Raw genomic sequence first — 24704 nt, forward strand, 5'->3', positions numbered from 1 at the left:
GTACGGAATATGATTAGATCATATTTAGACTTAATTTGAAACTCGAAAGATATGATTGAATTTTGATGAATTGGGACATTTATTTTGGAGTTTGTGTGCCTTCGTTTTTGCTGGATTTGATCTTTTATTGTGGTTTTCTTTTGTCTAATAGGTTCTTTCTGGGCTTGTTCTTGTTTTGTTTCTTGTATTTGTTGTTAAGTGTTTAATAAAAAGGCAGTACAAGTACATGCACCAGGACACACAACACATCCATGTTATACTTTATAATAACTACACTTAAATATGCCATTAACAAAGACTTAAGATATAATGAGCAAGGTTTGTTAAGGATGATTCAGGCTTATTTAATACTATTAAAAATAAACTAAATAAGGCTTTAATTAAGATGTAGTCATTATAAAGTGGTAGGCCTGATGAATGATGTTATTGAAGTATGTGTGCCAGAGTCTTGACTTTTTTTTTACAATTTAATAAAAGTCATAATAATGAATAATGCTATCGTGTTTTCTGGAGTTATCCGAAAGGAGGACAAACTAATGTGGTGGAGACAATAAAAGAAAATGATTGAGAAATAGTTGAACATAATTTAAATTATATAAATGATCAGATTTCTCTCTTAAACACACCACACATCATCATTATTACTATGTTTTCATCATTTACACTATTGTTGGTGGAAGAGGAACATGGGAGTCAGACGTAATCTATCAAATAAAATAAATCTACACTGCTGCTCGGGTCCTGACTAGAACCAGGAAGTACCATCACATTTCACCCTGGAGAGACAAAGAGACCACGAGAATGGACTGTTGAGCAAGCTTTATTCGAGAGTTATTTGGCGCTCAGACCCCGGCGGAAGACGTTGGAATCATGGGCACTCCATGATCTATTTGTATTAGATGTCTCCCCCCGGAGCATGGAGACTGGTGGTGGTAGATGTGGAGAGGAGGTAGAGGATGAGGGGAATGTAGAGGAGGAGCAGGGGAGGTGGTGGGTCGCAGTACGGTTTGAACGGCCGAGCCATCAGCCTGAGGGCTTAAATGCGACCGCCTGGTGCTGATTGGGAGCAGGGGAGGAGTCACTTGAGAGCGATGATTGGGGATGAGGAGCAGGTGCGAGGGCCATGGTACAGACGCCCCCTGACCTTTCACCCTCCTTCTTTGGCCAGGAAAAACTGCATAACCTCTTTGGGATAAGCGCAGAAACCTGGGAGAGTCCATGGTGAAGGAGGGATCTGACTCTCACAGACGGACAGGCGGGCGCCCGCTTGAGTGCGATGATGGCGCTGGGGAGAGGGGTCCTTCCATGGAGGCCTTGACGTAGATGGATGGAGTTAGGTCTTCCAGGCTGAATTTACGCAGGCTTCATTTCACCCTGGAGAGACAAAGAGACCACGAGAATGGACTGTTGAGCAAGCTTTATTCGAGAGTTATTTGGTGCTCAGACCCCGGCGAAAGACGTTGCAATCATGGGCACTCCATGATCTATTTGTATTAGATGTCTCCCCCCAAAAACCCGGGGTCTGAGCAGCTGTGTGCCGAGGTTATTACTGATACTCAGAAAGAACGCAACAGCAGATACTTAATATAGAGTAGACTGGTCAGGCCACGAGGCCGCCATTGATCACGTGGTGGCCCGAGAGGGGCGGATGCGTAGTGACGGGGAGAGTAGGGGGCGATGCCCTGAAAACTCGAAGCGTCTGAAATGGAGGCCTCTATTCACGGACATGTGGTGAAGGACCGGGGACAGGAATATGAAGCACTTGGGAGTAGATAAGAAATGACGTAGACACGGGGAGAGCAAGAGGATGCCGCTAAGGAACAGGTAATGAGGGATATGAACCACCACCAGTATTTGTTGCGAGACGAGACTTACTAGAGATGCGAGGGGCGTTGAGCCACCAAGATCGGAGGCAGGTAGGAACGAACATACGAGCAGAAGGGCCCGAGTTGTTAGAGGGCTGTGGAGGATATGCCCCGAGTGGCCGCGGATGTAGCGGCTCCTATTCTAAACCAGTGCCCGGTGTGAAGACGAGAGGGCAGATTGCATGGGATCGATGTTACCCTCGGATATTTCCGAAACCAGGGTGCTGCAGTCATGGGCTGGCCTCCTGGAGTCAGGAGCACCGGGGATGAAGTCCGCCCGTAGTTTGACCCGATTGCGAGTTTAGCCGAAGCTCTAAGAGGCAAAATGAGCCACGTGTGCGGCTATGCGATGCAGGGGTTTTGCCTTTAGGGATTTGAAAGTTACATGATAGACTTCTAATACCCCCCAAAAACAAAGGAGGCGGCAGACGACAGGAAGTGGGGGTGTTGGCAGACGGCGGAGCGTGGGCAGGATAGCGCCGGCAGACGGCGGAGCGTGGACAGGATAGCGCCGGCAGACAGCAGAACGTAAACCTGGAAACGCCGGCAGGACGTAAACCTGGAAACGCCGGCAGGACGTAAACCTGGAAACGCCGGCAGGACGTAAACCTGGAAACGCCGGCAGGACGTAAACCTGGAAACGCCGGCAGGACGTAAACCTGGAAACGCCGGCAGGACGTAAACCTGGAAACGCCGGCAGGACGTAAACCTGGAAACGCCGGCAGGACGTAAACCTGGAAACGCCGGCAGGACGTAAACCTGGAAACGCCGGCAGGACGGCGGAACGTAGACCTGGAGCGCCGGCAGAACGGAAACCTGGAAAGAACGGCAGAATGTAGACCTGGAAGCGCCGGCGAACGGCAGAGCCTGCACGCAGTGCGCCGGGGCGGACGGCGGAGCGTGCCGCAGTTGCGAGCGCGCAGTGCGCCGGAGCGTGCCGCAGTTGCGAGCGCGCAGTGCGCCGGAGCAGACGGCGGAGCGTGCAGGCAGGGCGCCGGGGCAGGCGGCGGAGCGTGGACAGGAGAGCGCCGGCAGGCGGCAGAGCGTGGACAGGAGCGCGCCGGCAGGCGGCAGAGCGTGGACAGGAGCGCGCCGGCAGGCGGCAGAGCGTGGACAGGAGCGCGCCGGCAGGCGGCAGAGCGTGGACCTGGAAGCGCCGGCAGGCGGCAGAGCGTGGACCTGGAAGCGCCGGCAGGCGGCAGAGCGTGGACGAGAGAGCGCCGGCAGGCGGCAGAGCGTGGACGAGAGAGCACCGGCAGGCGGCAGAACGTAGACCTGGAAGCGCCGGCAGGCAGCAGAACGTGGACAGGAGCGCGCCGGCAGGCGGCAGAGCGTGGACAGGAGCGCGCCGGCAGGCGGCAGAGCGTGGACAGGAGCGCGCCGGCAGGCGGCAGAGCGTGGACAGGAGCGCGCCGGCAGGCGGCAGAGCGTGGACAGGAGCGCGCCGGCAGGCGGCAGAGCGTGGACAGGAGCGCGCCGGCAGGCGGCAGAGCGTGGACAGGAGCGCGCCGGCAGGCGGCAGAGCGTGGACAGGAGCGCGCCGGCAGGCGGCAGAGCGTGGACAGGAGCGCGCCGGCAGGCGGCAGAGCGTGGACAGGAGCGCGCCGGCAGGCGGCAGAGCGTGGACAGGAGCGCGCCGGCAGGCGGCAGAGCGTGGACAGGAGCGCGCCGGCAGGCGGCAGAGCGTGGACAGGAGCGCGCCGGCAGGCGGCAGAGCGTGGACAGGAGCGCGCCGGCAGGCGGCAGAGCGTGGACAGGAGCGCGCCGGCAGGCGGCAGAGCGTAGACCTGGAAGCGCTGGCAGGCGGCAGAGCGTAGACCTGGAAGCGCCGGCAGGCGGCAGAGCGTAGACCTGGAAGCGCCGGCAGGCGGCAGAGCGTAGACCTGGAAGCGCCGGCAGAACGTGGGCTGAGAGAGCCGGTAGACGGCAGAACGTGGGCTGAGAGAGCCGGTAGACGGCAGAACGTGGGCTGAGAGAGCCGGTAGACGGCAGAACGTGGGCTGAGAGAGCCGGTAGACGGCAGAACGTGGGCTGAGAGAGCCGGTAGACGGCAGAACGTGGGCTGAGAGAGCCGGTAGACGGCAGAACGTGGGCTGAGAGAGCCGGTAGACGGCAGAACGTGGGCTGAGAGAGCCGGTAGACGGCAGAACGTGGGCTGAGAGAGCCGTAGACGGCAGAACGTGGGCTGAGAGAGCCGGTAGACGGCAGAACGTGGGCTGAGAGAGCCGGTAGAACGTGGGCTGAGAGCCGGTAGACGGCAGAACGTGGGCTGAGAGAGCCGGTAGAACGTGGGCTGAGAGCCGGTAGACGGCAGAACGTGGGCTGAGAGAGCCGGTAGACGGCAGAACGTGGGCTGAGAGAGCCGGTAGAACTTTGAAGCAAGATAGCCTTGGAGGAGCAGATTTGGCCCATGAAAACAACCAGAGGGGCCCGGAGCGGGCAGATTCCAGGGAGGGACAGTAAAGGAACAGTCTGTGGGGCTGGACAGACTGGTACGGTGCTGCAACTCCTTATACGCGCATGCGCGAGTAAGCCGGTTTGACAGGCAGTTTGAATTGAATGGCGTGGCTTTTTTTGTGCGGCGCTTGCGCTGGTCGCTTAGCGATATAACAGTGAGTGTAACATGACTAGAATTACCGTACTTTCGGGCTATAGAAGGGTGCTCCAGAATGGGAGCTGCCCTGAAATTTGGGAAGATTGTACATAGCTGGCCGCACCGTCATGCGCCCACGGTGTAATGTGGGATATTTTAAACGTGAATATATAGTACATGATGCGACGTAACGGTTGTCTTTTGGACCGGGGGATTGTGGTGCGCCTGCGGACTGGGCACATGGACCCATTTCTCGTGAATGAGTGAGACGTGCTGCGCATTTTATTTAATTTGATAGTTTATTTATATTATCTATTTATTAATGAAACCACAGAGTGTTTGGGAAAGCTGAGGAGCAGATACCTTTTCCAATGAATGAGATTGGACAGAGCTGAATAAGAGCCCTAAAAGGAATGAATGGCACGATATGTACAATGCATGGAGCTGCCTCGATCTGCTCCACAGAGGAGCAGCCTGCGTGAGGTGAGAGGGCGGGGCAAGGATGTTAGGAATGAAAACAAAAGGTAAGTTAAATTGTTGGAGACGCCGTAATTGAGAACCTTGAAATCTTGCTAAAGATTGTGATTCAAGCAATATTCGCGAGATTCGGCCTAGGGGCCCCATATGGCCAGCGGCGGGCCTGGGACAGGCCCCCTGGAGTCGAGGACAGGGCGCTGACGCGTGTTGGAGCCTGACGTGGAGAGGAGCGTGTGCTGGAGCTGCTGCGCGATGAAGCTGGACCCGGTGTCAGTGTGATCCGGTGGAGAGACGCTGTGCGCGGGAGGAGCCACGTGAAGGAGACGTCCCGACGCTCGATGCGGAGGAGGCGCCGCGGCACCGCAGCGTGCGCGGAGCGGCTGATGATTTCCTGGTTCCTGCCGCGGGGCGCGCGGCTGGTGGATGGGAGGCGTTTCGAGCGAAAGTGAGGAGTTCTCTAATGAGAGAACGCGGCGAGCCGCTCAGCTCTTCCGGGTCAGGTGGGTGCGCTCTTCCGAAGCCGGAGAACCGCGGGAGGAGCCGGAGCCCCCGTGAGAGGAACATGGAGGGTCATCTGATATGAACTCTGACATAATATCAGTCGCAGTACGGTTTGAGCGGCCGAGCCATCAGCCTGAGGGCTTAAATGTGACCGCCTGGTGCTGATTGGGAGCGGGGAGGAGTCACTGAGAGCGATGATTGGGGATGAGGAGCAGGTGCGAGGGCCATGGTACAGACGCCCCCTGACCTTTCACCCTCCTTCTTTGGCCAGGAAAAACTGCATAACCTCTTTGGGATAAGCGCAGAAACCTGGGAGAGTCCATGGTGAAGGAGGGATCTGACTCTCACAGACGGACAGGCGGGCGCCCGCTTGAGTGCGATGATGGCGCTGGGGAGAGGGGTCCTTCCATGGAGGCCTTGACGTAGATGGATGAGTTAGGTCTTCCAGGCTGAATTTACGCAGGCTTCATTAGTCCTGTTCTCAGGTCTCTGCACTGGCCCCTGTGGCTCAGAGAAGAGACTTTAAAGCAGCTCTGCTTGTGTACAAGTCTCTCCATGGCCTAGCACCAAAGTACATCTCAGACATGTTAGTGCCATATGAACCATCTCGGACTCTGAGGACCTCAGGGACCGGCCTCCTGCTGGTGCCAGAATCAGGACTAAACATGGACCGGCCTCCTGCTGGTGCCAGAGTCAGGACTAAACATGGACCGGCCTCCTGCTGGTACCAGAGTCAGGACTAAACATGGACCGGCCTCCTGCTGGTGCCAGAGTCAGGACTAAACATGGACTGGCCTCCTGCTGGTGCCAGAGTCAGGACTAAACATGGACCGGCCTCCTGCTGGTGCCAGAGTCAGGACTAAACATGGACCGGCCTCCTGCTGGTGCCAGAGTCAGGACTAAACATGGACCGACCTCCTGCTGGTACCAGAGTCAGGACTAAACATGGGCCGGCCTCCTGCTGGTGCCAGAGTCAGGAGTAAACATGGACCGGCCTCCTGCTGGTGCCAGAGTCAGGAGTAAACATGGACCGGCCTCCTGCTGGTGCCAGAGTCAGGAGTAAACATGGACCGGCCTCCTGCTGGTGCCAGAGTCAGGAGTAAACATGGACCGGCCTCCTGCTGGTGCCAGAGTCAGGACTAAACATGGGGAATCTGCGTTTCAGTTTTATGCAGCTAAAATCTTCCTGAAAATGTGAGACAGGTTCTACTCTGACAATGTTCAAATCTAAGCTAAAAACAGTTTTGTTTTGCTGTGCATACGACTGAAAGGATTTTTCTTTGCACTCTTCTCTTTTATGACTTAAATTCTTTTTAATTAGTTAATTTTATTGTATTTCTGTTTCTGTAATTTCTTTGTGATTTTAATGCATTTTTCCTGTTGTGTGAAGCACTTTGAATTGCCTTGTGTATGAAATGTGCTCTACAAATAAACTTGCCTTGCTTTACGTTACAATAAAGAAAAAATCTGTGTTTTGTGGGAGCTGTACCTGCAGAATAAGTCCACATTCTCCTATGTGAAAATAATAACTTTATTATTCAGTTATCAGTTTAATTTTATGCAATCCAAAATAAACAGGCAATTGTCAAGCATTTAGTGTATATTTTTAATCTGTGGAGGAGTTTGAATGCTTCTTCAGTGCTGCTGTCCAAAGTTATAATAATGTGTGCAATAACAAACAAATAAAGCCTAAATTAGCTTTAAATGGCCCTTTTCTGAAATGTAAATGCTGTATTTGACAGAAATGGATGCTGTTATGTGCTACATCAGAAGACATTTTGGGCAGTGTACAAACCTCCAAGAAAATAAGTTAAATAAAATTATTCAAAGCTTAAAGTGAAAGAAAATATAGAAATAGAAATAGTACATTTGTGATAAACATGGACTAAAGCTAGTCAAACAGCCAGTGTACATTAGCCTGGATTATGATACTTTGCACACACACATTTCTCTTAAGCATAAAACATGTCGATGTCTTTCAGGTTCACTTAAAGAGACATAGCACAGGCGGACTGGAGGTTCCTGTGTGCACCTGAAAGAACTGGCCCTGCTCAGTGTTACAGCCCACACAAGAGGAGACAGGTGCAAATCTGATTAAGAACAGTTAAGACAAAACGCAGCTGGGATGAGCACAAACGCTGACCGAGTAAGCCTCATATCTTTAAAAGAAAAATATTATAGTTTATTCTGGAGTGTGTAAATCTGGACGCTGTTTTTGAAACAAACATGATGTTTCATGTATGATGTATTCATCCAAAAGTCATTCTCAATCTGCAGATCTCGTCTGGAAACTGTAATATTTATCCTTCTCTGCGCTGCATATGTAGCATGTCCTCTTTATCTATTGGTTTGCACTGTTTTAAGTTTCCACTTAAACTCATCTTCTTTGTTACCCTAACAGCCTTGTAATGGGTAATATAAATCCTGTTGTTAGCTGGTTGTAGCTCCCTCCTCACAGATGAGTACCTGATTGTCCCGAGCTGATCCCGCCTCATGGCTTCAAAGTGCTGTTGTGGAGCCTTAAACAGAACCTTTTATGTGTTTTTCTCAAAGATATTGTCGCTTTGCCTGGATGATCCACAATATGGTGTCATGCATTTATTCAAGTACAGGTGTGTTTTATAACTCACCTGGAGAAACATGTATTCTTACTGTGAGTGGTCTTGCCTCTCCACAGATCTGAGCGGTAAACTTGGCCTGGTGGTGTTACTTGATAGTCTCTATTGAGATAGATCAGTTTGATGTCATACACTACAAACACATATTTCAATCAAAACAAAAGTACAGTTTTTGAGGATGTGTACTTTCCTTGAGATGTATTTTAACTGTGTAACTTATTACTTTGACTCTTTTTCTCATTTCTAAAAAAGGCTCCAAGTACTTTGTATTTTTGTGGAGGAGTTTTCCAAGTACAGTAGATAGTTCGCTTTAATTTGAGTGTCGGGACAAACTGGAACCTCTCACTTCTCCATTCGTGACCAGGACTTTTTTTTCCATTCACAAAAATATGAGCGGTATTTGGTAATTTGATATAAGGAATTGCTTTTCTTTGACTTGCCTCAGATTTGCATTTGGTGCCACCTCCGCTACGCAACACTCTGACCTTAGAAGCACTGGGAGCATTGATAAAGACCCCGCCCCTCTCCCTGAATCCGCCATTAGCCCAGCGTTCGATTGCGGTGCCCCGGCTGTTGCTCGCACGCCAACGGTCGCTCTGCGAAATGAAATGGACAATGACAGGAACAAGCCAAGATTAATAACAGCAGCCGGCCCGTGCGGTCACAGTGTGGCGAGTCACGCTGGACCAAAGTTACGTTATGTTTGTTAAGACCGTTGATGACTGTAAAATGTAAAAGAAAAACATGGGCAGTGCTTGTTGTTGTTGTCCATTCTTTTGATGAAACCTTATACTTTCCTTTACCTTGTTCCCTTAGGCAGCAGAGGTAATTAGCATTTACCATACTGCACACTCAAAATATAACCATTACCATTATTTCAGGAGTTATCAGATTATTGAAATGTCATTATCTGTTGTGAGTAATCGAATTTCTCTCAATGTGGCAAAGACAAAAATTAAAGAGAAAATATTAAAGTCATTTTAAAATTCGACATGAATAGTGCTTGGTCCTCCAAATACAACATTTACTCTGAAATCCATTGAGCAACTGATGCAATAATCAGATTATTATCAAAGTTTTGGAGCTAGAAGATGATTTTTTCATCAGATTTTCTTGTTTGCATGTCATTTAAATAATCTTAAATGTTCAGAAATCAGATAATAATGAGATTTTAGTCAGATTTCTTTTGGGAAATTGGACTGTCATTGTCATTATTATTTGCAATCATTATGTAAAGGTTTTCTGCATCACACTGTATATTATTTGGCAAAGATGGTGAGCATGTCGGTCTGCACAATTCGTATACCCCCCCAAAAAACCTTTATACCCTCATATACCATTCACGCTCCTGACATTGTGCGTAGATGCTTTGATCCTGCAACAGACTATGAGATGTAGAACAAAATAATACAATACTACTGCTCACAAGGCCATAAGTATCTCTTGGGTGACCTTATGTTGTCTGTGAGGCCGTCCTGACTCCTCCACAGCAGGTGAGGGAGCCACCTCTTCACCACGAGGGTTCTCAGAGAGTACACTGTGATTACACTACAAACACTAATTATCTCAACAACACAATGCCAGTTTTATTTGTATAATTACTGCAGCTTTTATGCAGTGGATTAAACCTTTGCCCAACCACAAAGTTCTTCACCTGTTCTCCATTTTCATCCATTTTTGCTGCTGAACAAGGGCAGCTGTCAGAAGCTATTGAAGTTATATGTTGTAAATCTCTATGATAAAGGCAAAACGTTTCAATAATGCAAAGAGAAGAATAAATATTTGCACAAACACAGCATGGCAGTGAAGTGGGTCATGCTGTGGAATATGCTTATGGCTCCAATGTAGAGGTACACTGAGTTAATTAGAAGGACTATAGATGTAGCTCATCAACATTCAGCCTCTAGAATAACTCCATATGAACAGGCAGGCTATTTTTAGACATTTTAGACATGTAACTCTTAATACTGTCTTTGTTGTATCACAGAACACTGACCCTTGTGATACACTCAGAGAATAAAACAACAAAAAATAACATTTAAAACACACATACATAATAAATCAATAGCAATAAATAACAAATTCCGTAAAAGAATGAAGAATATGGGACTGATTGACATCTGGAGGGAGATGAACAGAAGTGCACACCAGTATATACATTTTTCTAATTCACACACAAACTATTCCAGAATAGATAAAGACCTAAGTGATCATGCTCCTGTCTACATTTCTGTGGACTTGGAGGAAAGATGATTAAAACACAATGCCAGCCTGTTTAACGACACTTTGTTTAAGGGAAAACATGTCAAACGACACTGAGACTAATATCTGGAGGGAAATTAAATGAAATAATGAACAAATGAATGAAATAAGATATAAAAAAGAGGAGAAATTAATGATTTGACCTAACAGGAAACTAAAAAGAATGTTATGCATTTTTGAAGAAAAAAAAAATGCACTAACAAAAGGATAACATGTGGATAATTTATTTACCCAGGGAGACCAAAAAGTATGCCTTAACCTCACCTTGACCTGCCATACTCTATTAGTTTAAGAAGCTCACATGTGCACTGTAGAACTTCTCTGGTTCTTGTTTCTATGAAGATTTTATTGCTTTCACCAAATGTTCCACCATATGCCATTTATTCTCGCATTTATTAATTACAAGTGTTTTAATTACCAAAAAAATTGAAAATGATGTGTCCATACTATGTGCTGGGTCATCTCTCCACAGATCTGACCTGTAATTTGCCCTGGTGGCGTCCACTGCTTGTCTCCATGGAGATTAAAGGTGCGATTAACGCCTCACTGGGTCAGAAATGGTTAAAAAGCCCCACGTTGGGAGTTCTTTCATGTTCGTACACATCCGCAGCAGGATAGCTACAAGCTGCTAGCGCACGTGAGACTTTGGCCAATCCACCGACTCAGAGAAATCCCCGAGCTAAGTCTCTGCATTAATTGGGGGCGAGGGGAAATGTTACCACCTGTTTTGTTTAGGCAGTCTCTTTGATTTAGCATTTTTCAAAGTAAAGAGGTTAAGTAGGTTAGCGTTAATCTTGTAATTAGCATAACCTAGCGCTGCGACAAACAAATTGTGTATTCCTTTTAATACGCAGCAGGGTAAACAGCTCTCAGTGCCAGTTAGCATCTGTCGTAGCATGCCAAGTGCATTCTGTGTCTGTAATGCATTTTTCATTCCGGTACAAATAGACTGCCAATAGTGGTTAGAGAAACTGTAGAGTTTAACAGATGTCTTATTTCAGAGCTAGTATGCTTGATGTGTAAAGAAACATTGCAAGGTGTTTTTTGTAATCATTGCCGTGTATTAATGTAATAAAATCTAATATATTTTACCCCAGAACAGATATATTGAAAAAGCAGTTATTTCGGTTAAAAAAAAGTAATGAAGCAGGAAGTGCGCCATTAGCATGCAAATGGTTTTTTAGCTTTACTGTGACGATAAACTCTGCTCTGGCCTCTGAAAGTTGTGAAAATATCTTATAAACTCATTGTGGGGAATAATTAGGATTTTTCTGTCCAAGACTTTAAGAAAAATCAAGCAAAAGGTGTTGTAAAAAGTATTTTTTTTCTAAATTAAAATGAATTAGCATTGTTAGCAATAGATGCCTTTGTGGTGTTATCTTAAAGGCGCAATGGACGATATTTCGGCGATTTGAGAATTCAGGCGGAAGTGCACATGCGCACTCCCCCGTGCAGACTGATACAACACACCCGTGCGTTTGTTTAGTAGCACGATGGATCGCATCGCATCTCTCGTCTCCCGTAGATTTCCATCTACTTCTGCGTCAGCTCGAACTGTCTTTCTCCGTCTTCATTTTGCCCCGTACACTGAGAGAACTATATTATGATAGATCCATGCGCTTAGGCACGCGGAAACGTGGGGACGAGCCACACGCGCTGCAGGTGAGCGGTAGGTGCGTTTTATGATTGATACGTGGCAGGACTAATCGGCAGTCCACGCCACGAGGAAATGAGACTCAGATTTGGGTCAAAAAAATCGTCCATTCAACCTTTAAGCATTACGCGTTTTCAAAATATTAACTAATAGCTGAATAACCACTAACTAACATACAGTCACCACTTAGTTTGCGACTAATATGATCCGTAAACTAAAATGTTACTATCTTGACATACAGCAGTGGCTCAGTGGTTAGAAGTTGTGTCCTTGGGCAAAATACTTCGTCATGTTGTGCATGAATGTGGCGAGTGATTGAATAGCAACAGCGTGTACAATTGCAAGGTATCCATTGAACTATTACCAGTTTGTACCTAACCTCTATCTTCACTCACATCAGAAGATCCGCAGGCAGGTGGTACCTCTTCTGTGCAGCAGTCAGGACGGTCCCAGCAGCAGAGTGGAAGGCTGTCACTGTCCCTCCCCACCAGACACACTGGAGTCACCAAGAAGGCACTCAAAGGCTTCAGAAAATGCTGCTGGAGTTAATGATGACTCCTCTTGCTGTCCAACCCCCTGGAGGAGGTCATGAGGACGTCCTGTCATCAGCGATATTCCTACTCCCATCTACGGCCATAAAGATGGGTCGAGAACTAAAGGACAGATGATTTATTTATTACAAGGATGCATAGTGACCATCAGTACTTGTGTGTAACATGCCAGAGTTAGCCTAGAGGAAGGTTTCCCTCTGTAGTCCTTTGTCCCATGTACAGAAGGCCCACAAACAAGAAGGTTCGTAGTTCAAATACAATACAGAGAACACTTCAGAGATTAAAATGACCGTTTTGTTGTTAGTTTTGTGCAGGCAGTATTTTTTTTGCAGGCTAAAATATGCTAAACATAATCCTGGCACATTTGTTTTAAACAAATTAGTCACTTTGCACAAGGTTATGCTAATTACGCTTTACAGGCTTGTTTTTCTTTTTATTTTGAGTTTTTATAAGCCTGTCATTTAAAGCTTGCAACAAGTTAAGACCAATTATAATTAATCAGTGATAACGACACACAACTCCAAATGACAGGTAATCATTCTAAATTGTATATACAGTTTGTCCCTTCATTAATTACATAAGTTAATTAAGCTCTCAAAATGGCCGACTGTGAATCATTGGAGCAAGTGGTTACAGATTGATGGCCTTCTATATTGAGTGGGTTAAACAAAGGGATAATTGGTGCTCACTGCCCCCAGCTTTTCCCCTCAGCCCGGCCCCCTCCCGTCTCTCCTCCTCGTTTAGATCTTCATCAGTCAGACTCTCCGGAAAACAAGGAGGAGCATGATCAATCATATATGGCTACAATCATTTTAACATACCTTTCCATAAAATTGCAGGGTGGGTCAGGTTTCTAAGCCGCGTGGGATCTGTTGTTGTTCTGGGTCGGGGTGGGTTTCCTCCAAGTGCTCTGGACCATCAACCTCAAATAATATGCATACGCAATAAGCCAAGATCTTGAAAATGGTCACTCACTGAAGGGTTAATGTTGTTGTTATTGGGATAGAAGACATATCGGTTTCGATATTGCGATATCGGAGGGTTTTCCATTTACTGGCATCAGTCCAATATTAAAAATGTTGCCAATATTTGGCAATATCTTTTCTAGTCCAAGTGTGCCCATGTCCCAATCCAGTTTGTCCTCAGTACAACAGATGTGTCTTTTTGAACAGACTAATGTGTAAAGATGTATAGAAGAGCAATTAGGCTAAGAATAAGGCTGTATTTTTATACAATCATTCAAAAAATGATTTTATATCCAAGATAATAACATATTATGATTATTTTACATTACAGTGCAGTTTACATGCCTGTTTTGTGGTATTTGTTCTCCTCTGTCCCGAGGATGTTGGCTTTGTCCCAACCCATAACGTGGGTTTCCCTTTTGCAGTGGTCTGAGATTGCAGACTTTTCATTTTAGTTCATGATCCTGTTTTTTATGAGCCTTGCTATGGATTATAAAAATCTTAATATTGGCTATCGGCCACAACAGCAAGATTAATATCAGCGATTGAAAAGACCATATGTTTCTTGCACTGCTCTTTTCTCATGTTTGTGACGACATACAAAACAAAACACATTTCAGGTTTTCACTTTCCAAATTATATTATCACATTAACTTCCAATTATAAATCAGATGTTGTGCCCAGACAGTTAGTCTTTCCCCAAAACATTTTTTTTAATTTCCTGCACCACTACATCGTACTCCTTCATGATGTATAAGTAAGTATTTACACGTACTTGAATGTAAATGTTTGGCCTGTTCTTCTACATCTTGGCGTTACCAAACAGTAGACCCTTACACAGGGCTTTCCCATTTACTTTGTTTCCATGGCTGCGTCTACAGCTGACCTGGAGAACATGGGGTCAGGCAATTATGAAGTAAAATGGCATTCTGTTCCTGGGACTGTGCGCGCTGACAGAGATGGAGTGAAAACCAGTTGCTCTGTTGTGGCACGATATTAATAGTTCCCATTGAAGACTTGTGCCGCTGGGCTAACAATACGGGCCCGGTGTTAAATTATACCCTGTTTAGAATAATTATGAGAGCATTCAGCGTTTAGTGCTAAAGAAGCGTGCTGTAAACCTCAGACATCAGTGAAAATCTGAATAATTATAAAAATGTGATCAGGAAAAACTGATGTATTTGGAAGACAACGTGCACTGAATTTTAAAATAACTCTTTTATTTTTCTCCCTTTTTTACTTCATGATCATTATTCATATGTTTACAAGACATTTACATAATCAAGTTAATGACTCAAGAAAATGATCTAAATAATTAAAATGGAAAAGTATGAGAAAGTCAAATCAAACAATAACTGATGCTTTTGTGTGTTGTTATTTTTGGTTTTATATTGTAAGGAATTTCATGCTGGATTTTGTTTAGGGATAATGGGAGACAATGTATATTTTATGTAATAATCGTAACATTTATGATGGAAGTATAAGACAGATTCTAATCACTCCTTTTCAAATATGAGAAGTTTTTTATTTGCATATTTTGTGTTGGTACAAAAGAATAAAAAATACATGAAAATAAAATATGAAAAGTAATTTGTAAGGTAATCTTTCAAATGAAGCCTGCGTAAGTTCACCTGGAAGACCTAACCTAAATCTGCGTTGGCCTCCATGGAAGGACCCCTCTCCCCAGCTCCATCATCGCACTCAAGCGGGCGTGGCCTGTCCGTCTGTGAGAGTCAGATCCCTCCCTCACCATGGACTCTTCCAGGTTTCTGCGCTTATCCCAAAGAGGTTATGCAGTTTTTCCCGGCCAAGAAGGATGGTAAAAGGACGGGGACGTCCGCGTCATGGCCCCTACACCTGCTCCTCATCCCCAATCAACGCTCTCAGTCACTCCTCCCCGCTCCAATCAACGCACAGGCGGCAGCATTTAAGCGCTCAGGCTGATGGCTCAGTCGCTTCAAACCGTATCTGCGACCCACCACCTCCCCTGCTCCTCCTCTGCATCTATTATTCTCTCTACCTTCTCTCCACATCTACCACCACCAGTCTCCAGGCTCCGGGGGGAAGGTATCTAATTCAATCAGATCATGGAGTGCCCATGATAGCTACGCCTTCCACCGGGGTCTGAGCGCCAAATAAACTTTGCAATAAAGTTCGCTAAAACATCTTTTCTGCTTTTGTGTCTGAGTCTCTCCAGGGTGACATAAGGTTAAAGTGTTTTATTGAAATTCATTGAGTGCATTTGACCCATTCTTAAGATAAGATAAGATATTCCTTTATTGTCCCACATGGGGAAATTTCATTGGTGCAACGCAGGTAGATACAGAGGTAGATACAGAAGAACAGATCACTTATAGGAAGTCTGAAAAACACTTTCAGTAGAAGATCTCCTATAAACAAAAACTCCCATAGACAAATAAATAAATACATAAATACCATTGCACGTGATCATGACAGTAATTGCATATGAATATGTGTCACGACGCACATAGATTGCACATGAATTTCACAGTAATTGCACATGAATCACAACAGTAATTGCACATATGATGGAATTGCACACGGTTAGGTCAGTATTGCGAGTGTTCAGGACTAACAGTGTTTGTTATAAAGTCTGACAGCAGCAGGAAGGAAAGATCTGCGAAACCTTTCCCTCACACAGCGAGGGTGGATCAGTTTCTCACTGAAGCTGCTCTCCAGAGCGGACAGAGTGTCCTGCAGGGGGGGGCACTCATGGTCCAGCATAGATGTAAATCTAGCCAGGACCCTTCTGTCCCCCACCTCCTGCACCGAGTCCAGAGCACAGCCCAGGACGGAGCTGGACTTCTTGATGACTTTGTCCAGTCTCTTCCTCTCCCTCTCTGTGATGCTGCTGCTCCAGCAGGCCACACCCTACAGGAGCTGATGCCACCACAGAGTCGTAGAAAGTCTTCAGGAGTGGCCCTGTCACTCCAAAAGACCTGAGTCTCCTCAGGAGGTAGAGCCGACTCTGGCTCTTCCTGTACAGTGCGTCTGTGTTATGAGTCCAGTCCAGTTTGTGGTTCAGATGAACACCCAGGTACTTGTATGAGTCACTCTCTCAATGTCCCGTCCCTGGATGTTCACTGGTGAGGGGGCAGTGGGGTGGCATCTGTGGAAGTCCACCACCATCTCCTTGGTCTTCCCCGCGTTGATGAGGAGGTGGTTCCGCTGACACCAGTCCACAAAGTCCTGCTCCAGTCCTCTGTACTCCACATCATCGTCGTCCGTGATGAGTCCGATGATGGCAGAGTCGTCAGAGAACTTCTGCAGGACACAGCTGTCCGTGTCATGCCTGAAGTCTGCAGTGTAAAGGGTGAAGAGAAAGGGCGCGAGGACAGTGCCCTGGGGCGCCCCCACACTGCAGGTCCGAGTGTCAGACACACAGTCCCGGGCTCTCACAAACTGGGGTCGGTCTGTGAGGTAGTCCAGGATCCACTCTGCCAGGTCATACTCCACACCAGCAGTCTCCAGCTTGTCCCTCAGGAGCAGCGGCTGTATGGTGTTGAAGGCGCTGGAAAGATCGAAGAACAGGATCCTCACAGAGCTGCCAGGCTTTTCCAGGTGAGAGCCAGAAAGTAGGAGTAATGTTGTGATCAATAATCAATCAATCAATCAATCAATCAATCAATAAATAATCAATTTAAACTATAGTGCAACTAAAAATAATCAAATGAACTGGCCACTTTTCTTTTTTTTACAATGAACTTGAGCTTGATTAGAAGTACCAGTATATGTATATATATATATATATGTATATATATATATATATATATATATATATATATATATATATATATATTCGCCAAATAATATACATATATATGATTCGATTTTTTTTTTTTTTTTTTTTTTACTATGAGCCAAATCATTTAACAACTTAACAAAATGTAAATTAAAAATGCAAGTTTTCAATAGCAGGATAATAATTTAATGACCAAACTACAATGACTAGAGTGGGCAACATATGTACACTTTAATTCAATTATGAGACTTAAAGCTTGTCATTGTACTTTTTTAAAATGTATTTTTTAATTGCGATATCCAAACTGTAAAGATGTCTTTTTTTGATCTTTGCAGGATGATGATTTGATGGTGAAATAAACAATGACTAAAGTTTGTTGCTTTAAGTGTTGAGTGACAGGTGAACAAAAGAGGTATCACTGCAGCTACAAACAGACTACATTCTGCTGCTGCCTCTTTAATTTTCCCATTAGTGCATGTCATCATTTTGTCATGGTTTATTCCAGGAGATCAAAGTTCCCATCCAGGTGACTCAAGAAGACAGCCCCGTAGAGATAGAGCAACCAAACCCAATTAGCTCCGGCCCGAGTCCGCAGCTCGTTTGGGCAATGCCAGTCCGGTACTAAGCAGCAGATAATATGTAATCCATTTAACCAAGCCAAGCCTACACACAGCAACGTCACGGACTGTTTTAGGCCCCATAATTCATCTAATAAATCACGTTTGGACAGTGAATTCAATTTGACTGCAGAGGTTCAGGACAGGAGCAAAATTAAAGGAGAACACAGCATTGATTGATTTGAGTCATTTTGATTGAAATGAATTGGAGTTGGAGTTCTTTCAAGGAATCTCTGATAAAAAAAATAAAACATAAAATCTAATTTGGAAAAAACTTCAAGGTCAACTTCAACAAAACCAGTCAAAAAAAAATCCAAGTACTTACTCACTAAATTAAATCTTGTCAAAATCACTAAAATATAAATATTTATTTAATATATTTATATTTATCTAATATAAATGTTGTTTTTGCAGTAAAACAAAAAGCATATATATTTTTATTATTCTTACTATTTTAGAGAGAGACACATAGTCCGTAACGCTTCAGAGGATATATTTTATTTTAAAGAAATTATAATACAAAGGGTACAACATAAAAGTACCAGTATAATTTTAGGAAATATAATACACCTTTTAATTTATGAATTATTAAATAGTGTGACTTACTGTTAAACCATATCAAAGCAATCAACACATGAAAACAACCCAAATGCAATTTGTAAAAAAAAACAATGAAAATAAAATTATACTGTTTATACAATAATCCATTTTTCTTTATGATTTGTTCCCTCAATTAAAATGGAATGACATGTTGTTGGTGAATCTTGAATAAATGATAATTTGTGTATAATGTTGACATCTCAGAAGATCAGAAAAGAGCAGCATTTAATAGTCTTGAGTGAATAACTGTAACCCATGCATAGACTACTATATGATAAACCGGTCAGCACTCACACTTGGTTATGGTATTACAAAAAAACTAAACATTGTCTATGGCAGAAGAACCCGCATCATATTGAAAACTGACCACCATGCATATATTACTAATATTTGGCCATTTCTGGATATCTTTTGTCCTATTTCTCCCTGTTACATCAAGACTAAAAAGGCCTAAAACAGCAATCGGATTTACTATTGCTATAAGTCACCACTAATACGAGGCTCCTACAGTAAAACCAACCAGTGCTAAAGGCAGAAGTGTGTTGGTTAAGGGTAGTTTGTGTGTTGGGCTCACAAACGTAAAGGGAACGTCCGAGGGAGAAGTGAGCTGGTTTACACTGGAGAGGTACAGTACAAGTGTTATATCTTAGTAAGAATGAAACATCACAAATAAAGAAGGGCTAATATAGGTCTTTTTAAAACTGCACTATGTAACTTTCTGTTAGGGGATGATAGATGGGACCTAAAACTGCTTTGCCTGGAATGTTCCATGTATGAATCATCTTGCACTGCCCTATATTTAAGGCTTTAGTGCTTAGAAAATGTCAGTTTTCAAATACTTTTTTAAAATGTAGACTCTGGGTCAAACATGTCGGGTTAACAAAGGTCAAATAACCATTTATCAAAGATAAAAACATGTAAATTACAATGTGCTGCTTTTTACAGTGAAATGTCACTATGAAGAGGCGGGGCTTATCAGTTCTGCGGTTTTGAACAGGAAGTCAATGAACCTTTTATTAATGAGCTGTTTTTGATCAATATTGTGGTTTAAACAGAATAAAATATAAGAAAAAATATATATAAATGTTATACTAAATACTTGGGGGGTAAAAACATTATATGTCACCTTTAAACTTGCTTGCCTCTCCACAGATCTGACCTGTAACTAGGCCTGGGGGTGCCACATGCTTGTCTCCATGGAGGTAAACAGGTCTAATGCCATACTTTGGAACATTCTAGACAAAGCAATAACATCTCCACGAGGACAAAAAGTGACATAGTAAAGCTTTAAAACTAATATTATGTGTAAAAGATTGACTCAAATTAAACACTGCAAATGTGTATATAGTGGTTGCGTGACATCATTTTTGAAGCTTTTCTGTAGTGATTTCCTGTCCACAGTTGTGATTCAGAACCTGATCAGGATCAGGACCCTGACTTCACAGGGGTTTCTAAAGAGGAGACCCAAACGAGGCGGCCTCAGTTATAATGAAAACATGGCCTGTTCATTGCTTCGATACAATATTTCAAAATAACTGCTGTTCTTGATCTTTATTAACCATAAAACAAGTTCAGTTTACCTCATAAGACTGTAGTTTGTCAGGTTGTAGAATAACGTTGGGTTTGCTAGTGTGTCCAGATAAAAAAGGCGTTTAATACTGAGAGAAAAAGGCAGGAAACACTCTAATCTAGAGGTTGTTAAAATGGCCTTAGTCTTGTAATCCAAATACTTACTGGTTTATAAATGTTAAGGACAACTTAATAGGTGGGGTTCAGTATTGAATAGAAGGTGGTGGAGTGGTTAAAGCAGCAGCACATGTGCCAGGCTCTGTGAGGTCAGCCTCAACGCTGTGAGTCCTGGTTATGACAAATTGCTGCTAAAAAAGTAACATTGCACGCTACACGGTCTTATCTAATTATTCATACAAGCAAAAATAAATAATGATATAGTAGAATGTCTATTAGCAGTTTATGGTTAAATGGGGCATATTATTATTGTATTTTGATTGATTCCTTCATGTTTGAGTAATCCTGTATTGTACTGCTCACAGAAATTCCTGATTTCACCTACCCCCTATTTCCGCCCACATCCTTGTACTTAGTTGCAATTTATTTGAAAAGTTAAGATTTTGAGTGACACATGTAAAGTAAAAAATTGACAATGACAATATGCTGCTTGTTACAGTGAAACGTCACTATGAGGAGGCGGGGCTTATCAGTTCTGCAGGTTTGAACAGGAAGTCAATGGACCAGTTTTATTATTAAGCCGATTTAGATGAATATTATGGTTTAAATGTACAAAATATAACATCCTCTCTGTCAGCACATTGAATTTGGATGTTACTTTCAAAAATAGTGAAACGACCATGAATTCAATTTAGACCCTCGCCCTCCATCATAACCCAACCTATTACGCATACAGTTTGGGACGAGTACTACAAAAGTGCAGTACCACTCAGTGCAAACCAGCGTTCCGTTTAAAGTGATTGCAGCACAACACTGACGTCTCTTGATTGAACCTGGTTTTACGGAGCCGACAGTCCTTGTAGGGTTAATGGTGCTCTGACGTAAGGGAGCACAGTCCGGGCTCTTTGGCGTCGGGGACCCCAGCGCCCCTGCAGTGGGAGGAGATGTTCTCGTAGATGAAACTGTACAAGGTGACGTCAGGCCGAGAGGTGCGGCAGTTCTTACACACCACGCTGGAGTACTGGATCAGCAGGCTGTAGAGTCGACCTGCGAAGAGACGCAAGAGTCACAGGAGGATTATGGTCACAGCAGTGTTGTCACCATGAGAACATGTCCAACTCCATTTTGAAACTAAGAAACAGGCTTGATATTTGATACTAGGAGCGGGACGAGACAATTCTCAATTCACAAGATTCGACGAGATGAGATTTTGACATAATTTATACCAAATAAATTGCGCGGCTCGGTTCACAATTTTGGCCTCACAACGTCCGATTTATTTTATTTTATGTGTTTGCCGTCATCGTAGCACAAATCATTTTCTTCCAAGTTAGAAAAAACATACCAAAACCAGACCAATGAGAAAGACCAAAACTGTGTACGCATTTTAGCAGCTTTATAAATCACACACATGTACGCACACGCAAGTCTTCTCTGTTCCTCCACTTTAGGAAATGGATGGCTAGAGGGGAATTTCTGTGAAAGGCTTCAATAAATGTCAGTGGAAGAAAAATGAAAAGGAGGGAGAGGGGGAGAGAAGGAGGGTCAGCTGAGGCAGTAATCCACTCTCCTGCGAAGCCTAAATGAATGGGCTGAGACACAGAGATGGCCCATACAGTGGAATAACTTAACATACAGATGGACTTGGTTATTATTTATGCGGACAGTTCCAGTAATAACATCGATGCGGGAAAGCCTGCATGAGCCTGTGTGCAGGACAAACCTGCAACCTCCAGCTCAAGACCTCCAGCTCAAGCCCTCCAGCTCAAGACCTCCAGCTCAAGACCTCCAGCTCAAGAACTCCAGCTCAAGACCTCCAGCTCAAGACCTCCAGCTCAAGCCCTCCAGCTCAAGACCTCCAGCTCAAGACCTCCAGCTCAAGACCTCCAACTCAAGACCTCCAACTCAAGACCTCCAGCTCAAGAACTCCAGCTCAAGACCTCCAGCTCAAGAACTCCAGCTCAAGACCTCCAGCTCAAGACCTCCAGCTCAAGAACTCCAGCTCAAGACCTCCAGCTCAAGACCTCCAGCTCAAGACCTCCAGTTCAAGACCTCCAGCTCAAGACCTCCAGCTCAAGAACTCCAGCTCAAGCCCTCCAGCTCAAGAACTCCAGCTCAAGACCTCCAGCTCAAGAACTCCAGCTCAAGACCTCCAGCTCAAGACCTCCAGTTCAAGACCTCCAGCTCAAGACCTCCAGCTCAAGAACTCCAGCTCAAGACCTCCAGCTCAAGACCTCCAGCTCAAGACCTCCAGTTCAAGACCTCCAGCTCAAGACCTCCAGCTCAAGACCTCCAGTTCAAGACCTCCAGCTCAAGACCTCCAGCTCAAGAACTCCAGCTCAAGCCCTCCAGCTCAAGAACTCCAGCTCAAGACCTCCAGCTCAAGACCTCCAGCTCAAGACCTCCAGCTCAAGACCTCCAGCTCAAGACCTCCAGCTCAAGACCTCCAGCTCTATACAGTCAGCAGTAAAAGTGAACCTGCTTAGAACGACCAACAGTAACTGACAAAGCAATAGCCTTGTCCCTGTGGTAATGGCACATTACTAGACACTTTTGTCATTTCTAAATTGAATCAACACGGCAAGTTCATTTGAATGTAGGAATGCCCCAATGTCCTTAGAGGGAGAAATGTTGACGGATTTTATGTAAAAAAATATACATATCTTTTTAAATTTTATCTAATTTGCTGAGATTTCAACTCTGCATTTATCTTAGAATCATGACAATAATAGCCGTGCTGCTAATTTGTCATTTCAAAATGTTCCTCTCCCCAGTCTTACCAGCAGAGGGCATCAAACAATGCATCTGCTAAAATGGATTCAACTAGAATAAAACATGCAGAAAATTAATGTCAGTTATTATTATTTTCATATCTAAGTTTGCAATTAATTTAATGTGAATAAAGACTGAGATTCAGATATCGCTAATCAATAATCTCCTCGGGTGCAGTGTTAAAAATTCAGGGATGAAATTTGTGTTCATGTTTCAAAGTTTGTCGTGTTTGTCGGGAAATTAATATTGAAAGCAATTTGAATTTGTTTTAATTAGATTAAATAGAATCATTTAAAATCTTTATTATTCAATATGAGGGAGATTTTTTTCTTTCTTCTTTTTTAACAGCCGTAAATATCAATGCTATGGTGTTCAAAAGTGTCCAAAAAGGAATATATGAAGCCTAATTTGTTCCCTTTAGTGTGACAATATTTATGTGAGTTATGAATAATGAGGCACAAGTGTTTCGAGAGTGTACAAAACAACAATATCCTGAACTAGCATACAAGCTACAAGAACACAAACATGGCAGCTAGCACGTGGACTCCGTCTTACCCACTGTGATGCGTTTCTCCGTGAGGAACTTGTGCATTTCGTGAACGTCCCTCATCAGCTGTGCGTCTCCAAATGTAAAGTACGCCACGTCCCTCCCGGCCTCGGCTGCAGCCATCAGCTGGATAAGAGCTGGAGAAGGACAACAGCATGCGCAAACTCAGCTGCTAATTGGTCAATAAGCAAAGTACGCCAGAGCTTTAGCCGGGAAACACAAGTGACAGGTGCAATTTGTATCTGAAGAGTAAATAATCCTCCACTGGTCACACTGCCTCATCAACACCACTCAATTTTTTATCCCAGGCAAATTAGCTCTAAAGCCTTTAAATATTTACAAGAATGGCTATTGACTCCTGAATAATGATTGTAGAAAACAGAGCAGCCTTTGCAATAGGCTTGTAATCTTTATAGTAACATAAGTAGAATTACGGCATATTAGCATTTAGCGTAAGTTATAGTTATGGTGTTCTAAAAAATAGCAGGCAGGCTGAAATAAAGCTAATAGGCATGTCATTCAAGAGCTAATGTTAGCCCGTGACAAGTTCAATGTAGGCAGCAAAGAAGCCCATTAACATCTAAGCCAAGGAGAGCCAATAATGACATACGTATGAACAGAAATACTTAAAGATAAAGGGAAATATCTTACTTAAAGAGGCTGTAACCAATGTTATATTGTAAAAGTAGCTCTTGGGGTCAAAACGTTGCGTCCGTCTAATGTTGTGAACGTGTTAGTAAAGTGACTAACTCGAGAAAGAAGAGTCAAGAACAAATGAATTATTAGTTTAAACAGTTTAGGCAAATATGTAAACAAACAGGAGTTCTTATTTCAGTGATAATATTCCTGAATGTGAACAAATAAATCTGAATGTAATCTCTGTTCTCTTAATCTCTATTCATCTTATTCTGCCTCACCCACTTTTTCCTCTTTTTGCCACGGATCAGCACTTCTGTTGTACTGGCTGCTAAAATATGCTATAATGTAGATTTGTGTAAAAGTCCAACTGATTTTCTCTTGCGCGCGGCACCCACGTGTTAACCAATACACCGGAAGAAGGATTTGTGGAATGGCGACTTCCGGAATAAGGTGAATAGAGCTTTTACCCCGAAACTAAATAACTTAAAACTCACAATCTGGGAGCCAATCTGGGTTGCATCATTTATAGTTCCCAAACTATAAATGATGCAACATAGAACAAGGTAAACAGTAAAACATAAAATAAGTATAACA

General features: G+C 44.1%; 1 protein-coding gene and 1 long non-coding RNA gene across 2 annotated transcripts in view; both read right to left on the reverse strand.

Moving 5' to 3' along the window:
• Positions 1 to 18348: 18348 nt before the first annotated feature.
• Positions 18349 to 20249, reverse strand: LOC140351269 (uncharacterized). Its single transcript, XR_011925347.1, has 2 exons — positions 20047 to 20249; positions 18349 to 20015 (listed from the first exon to the last, which is right to left on the reverse strand). It is a non-coding gene; the product is annotated as an uncharacterized lncRNA (long non-coding RNA).
• A 597-nt stretch (positions 20250 to 20846) lies between these two features.
• The window catches only part of parga (poly (ADP-ribose) glycohydrolase a), a 31205-nt gene continuing 27347 nt past the window's right edge, over positions 20847 to 24704 (reverse strand). Inside the window, exons 16-17 of the mRNA XM_072437043.1 lie at positions 23480 to 23608; positions 20847 to 21199 (exon numbers count right to left, since the gene is read on the reverse strand). Coding sequence (XP_072293144.1) covers positions 21018 to 21199; positions 23480 to 23608 — 311 coding nt within the window. The 3' untranslated portion in view covers positions 20847 to 21017. The remainder of the gene's footprint in view (positions 21200 to 23479; positions 23609 to 24704) is intronic.

The sequence above is a fragment of the Eucyclogobius newberryi genome, unplaced genomic scaffold (genome assembly GCF_026437365.1).
Source record: "Eucyclogobius newberryi isolate DKJ021-1_F unplaced genomic scaffold, fEucNew1.0.hap1 SCAF_8, whole genome shotgun sequence".
Lineage (NCBI taxonomy): Eukaryota > Metazoa > Chordata > Actinopteri > Gobiiformes > Gobiidae > Eucyclogobius > Eucyclogobius newberryi.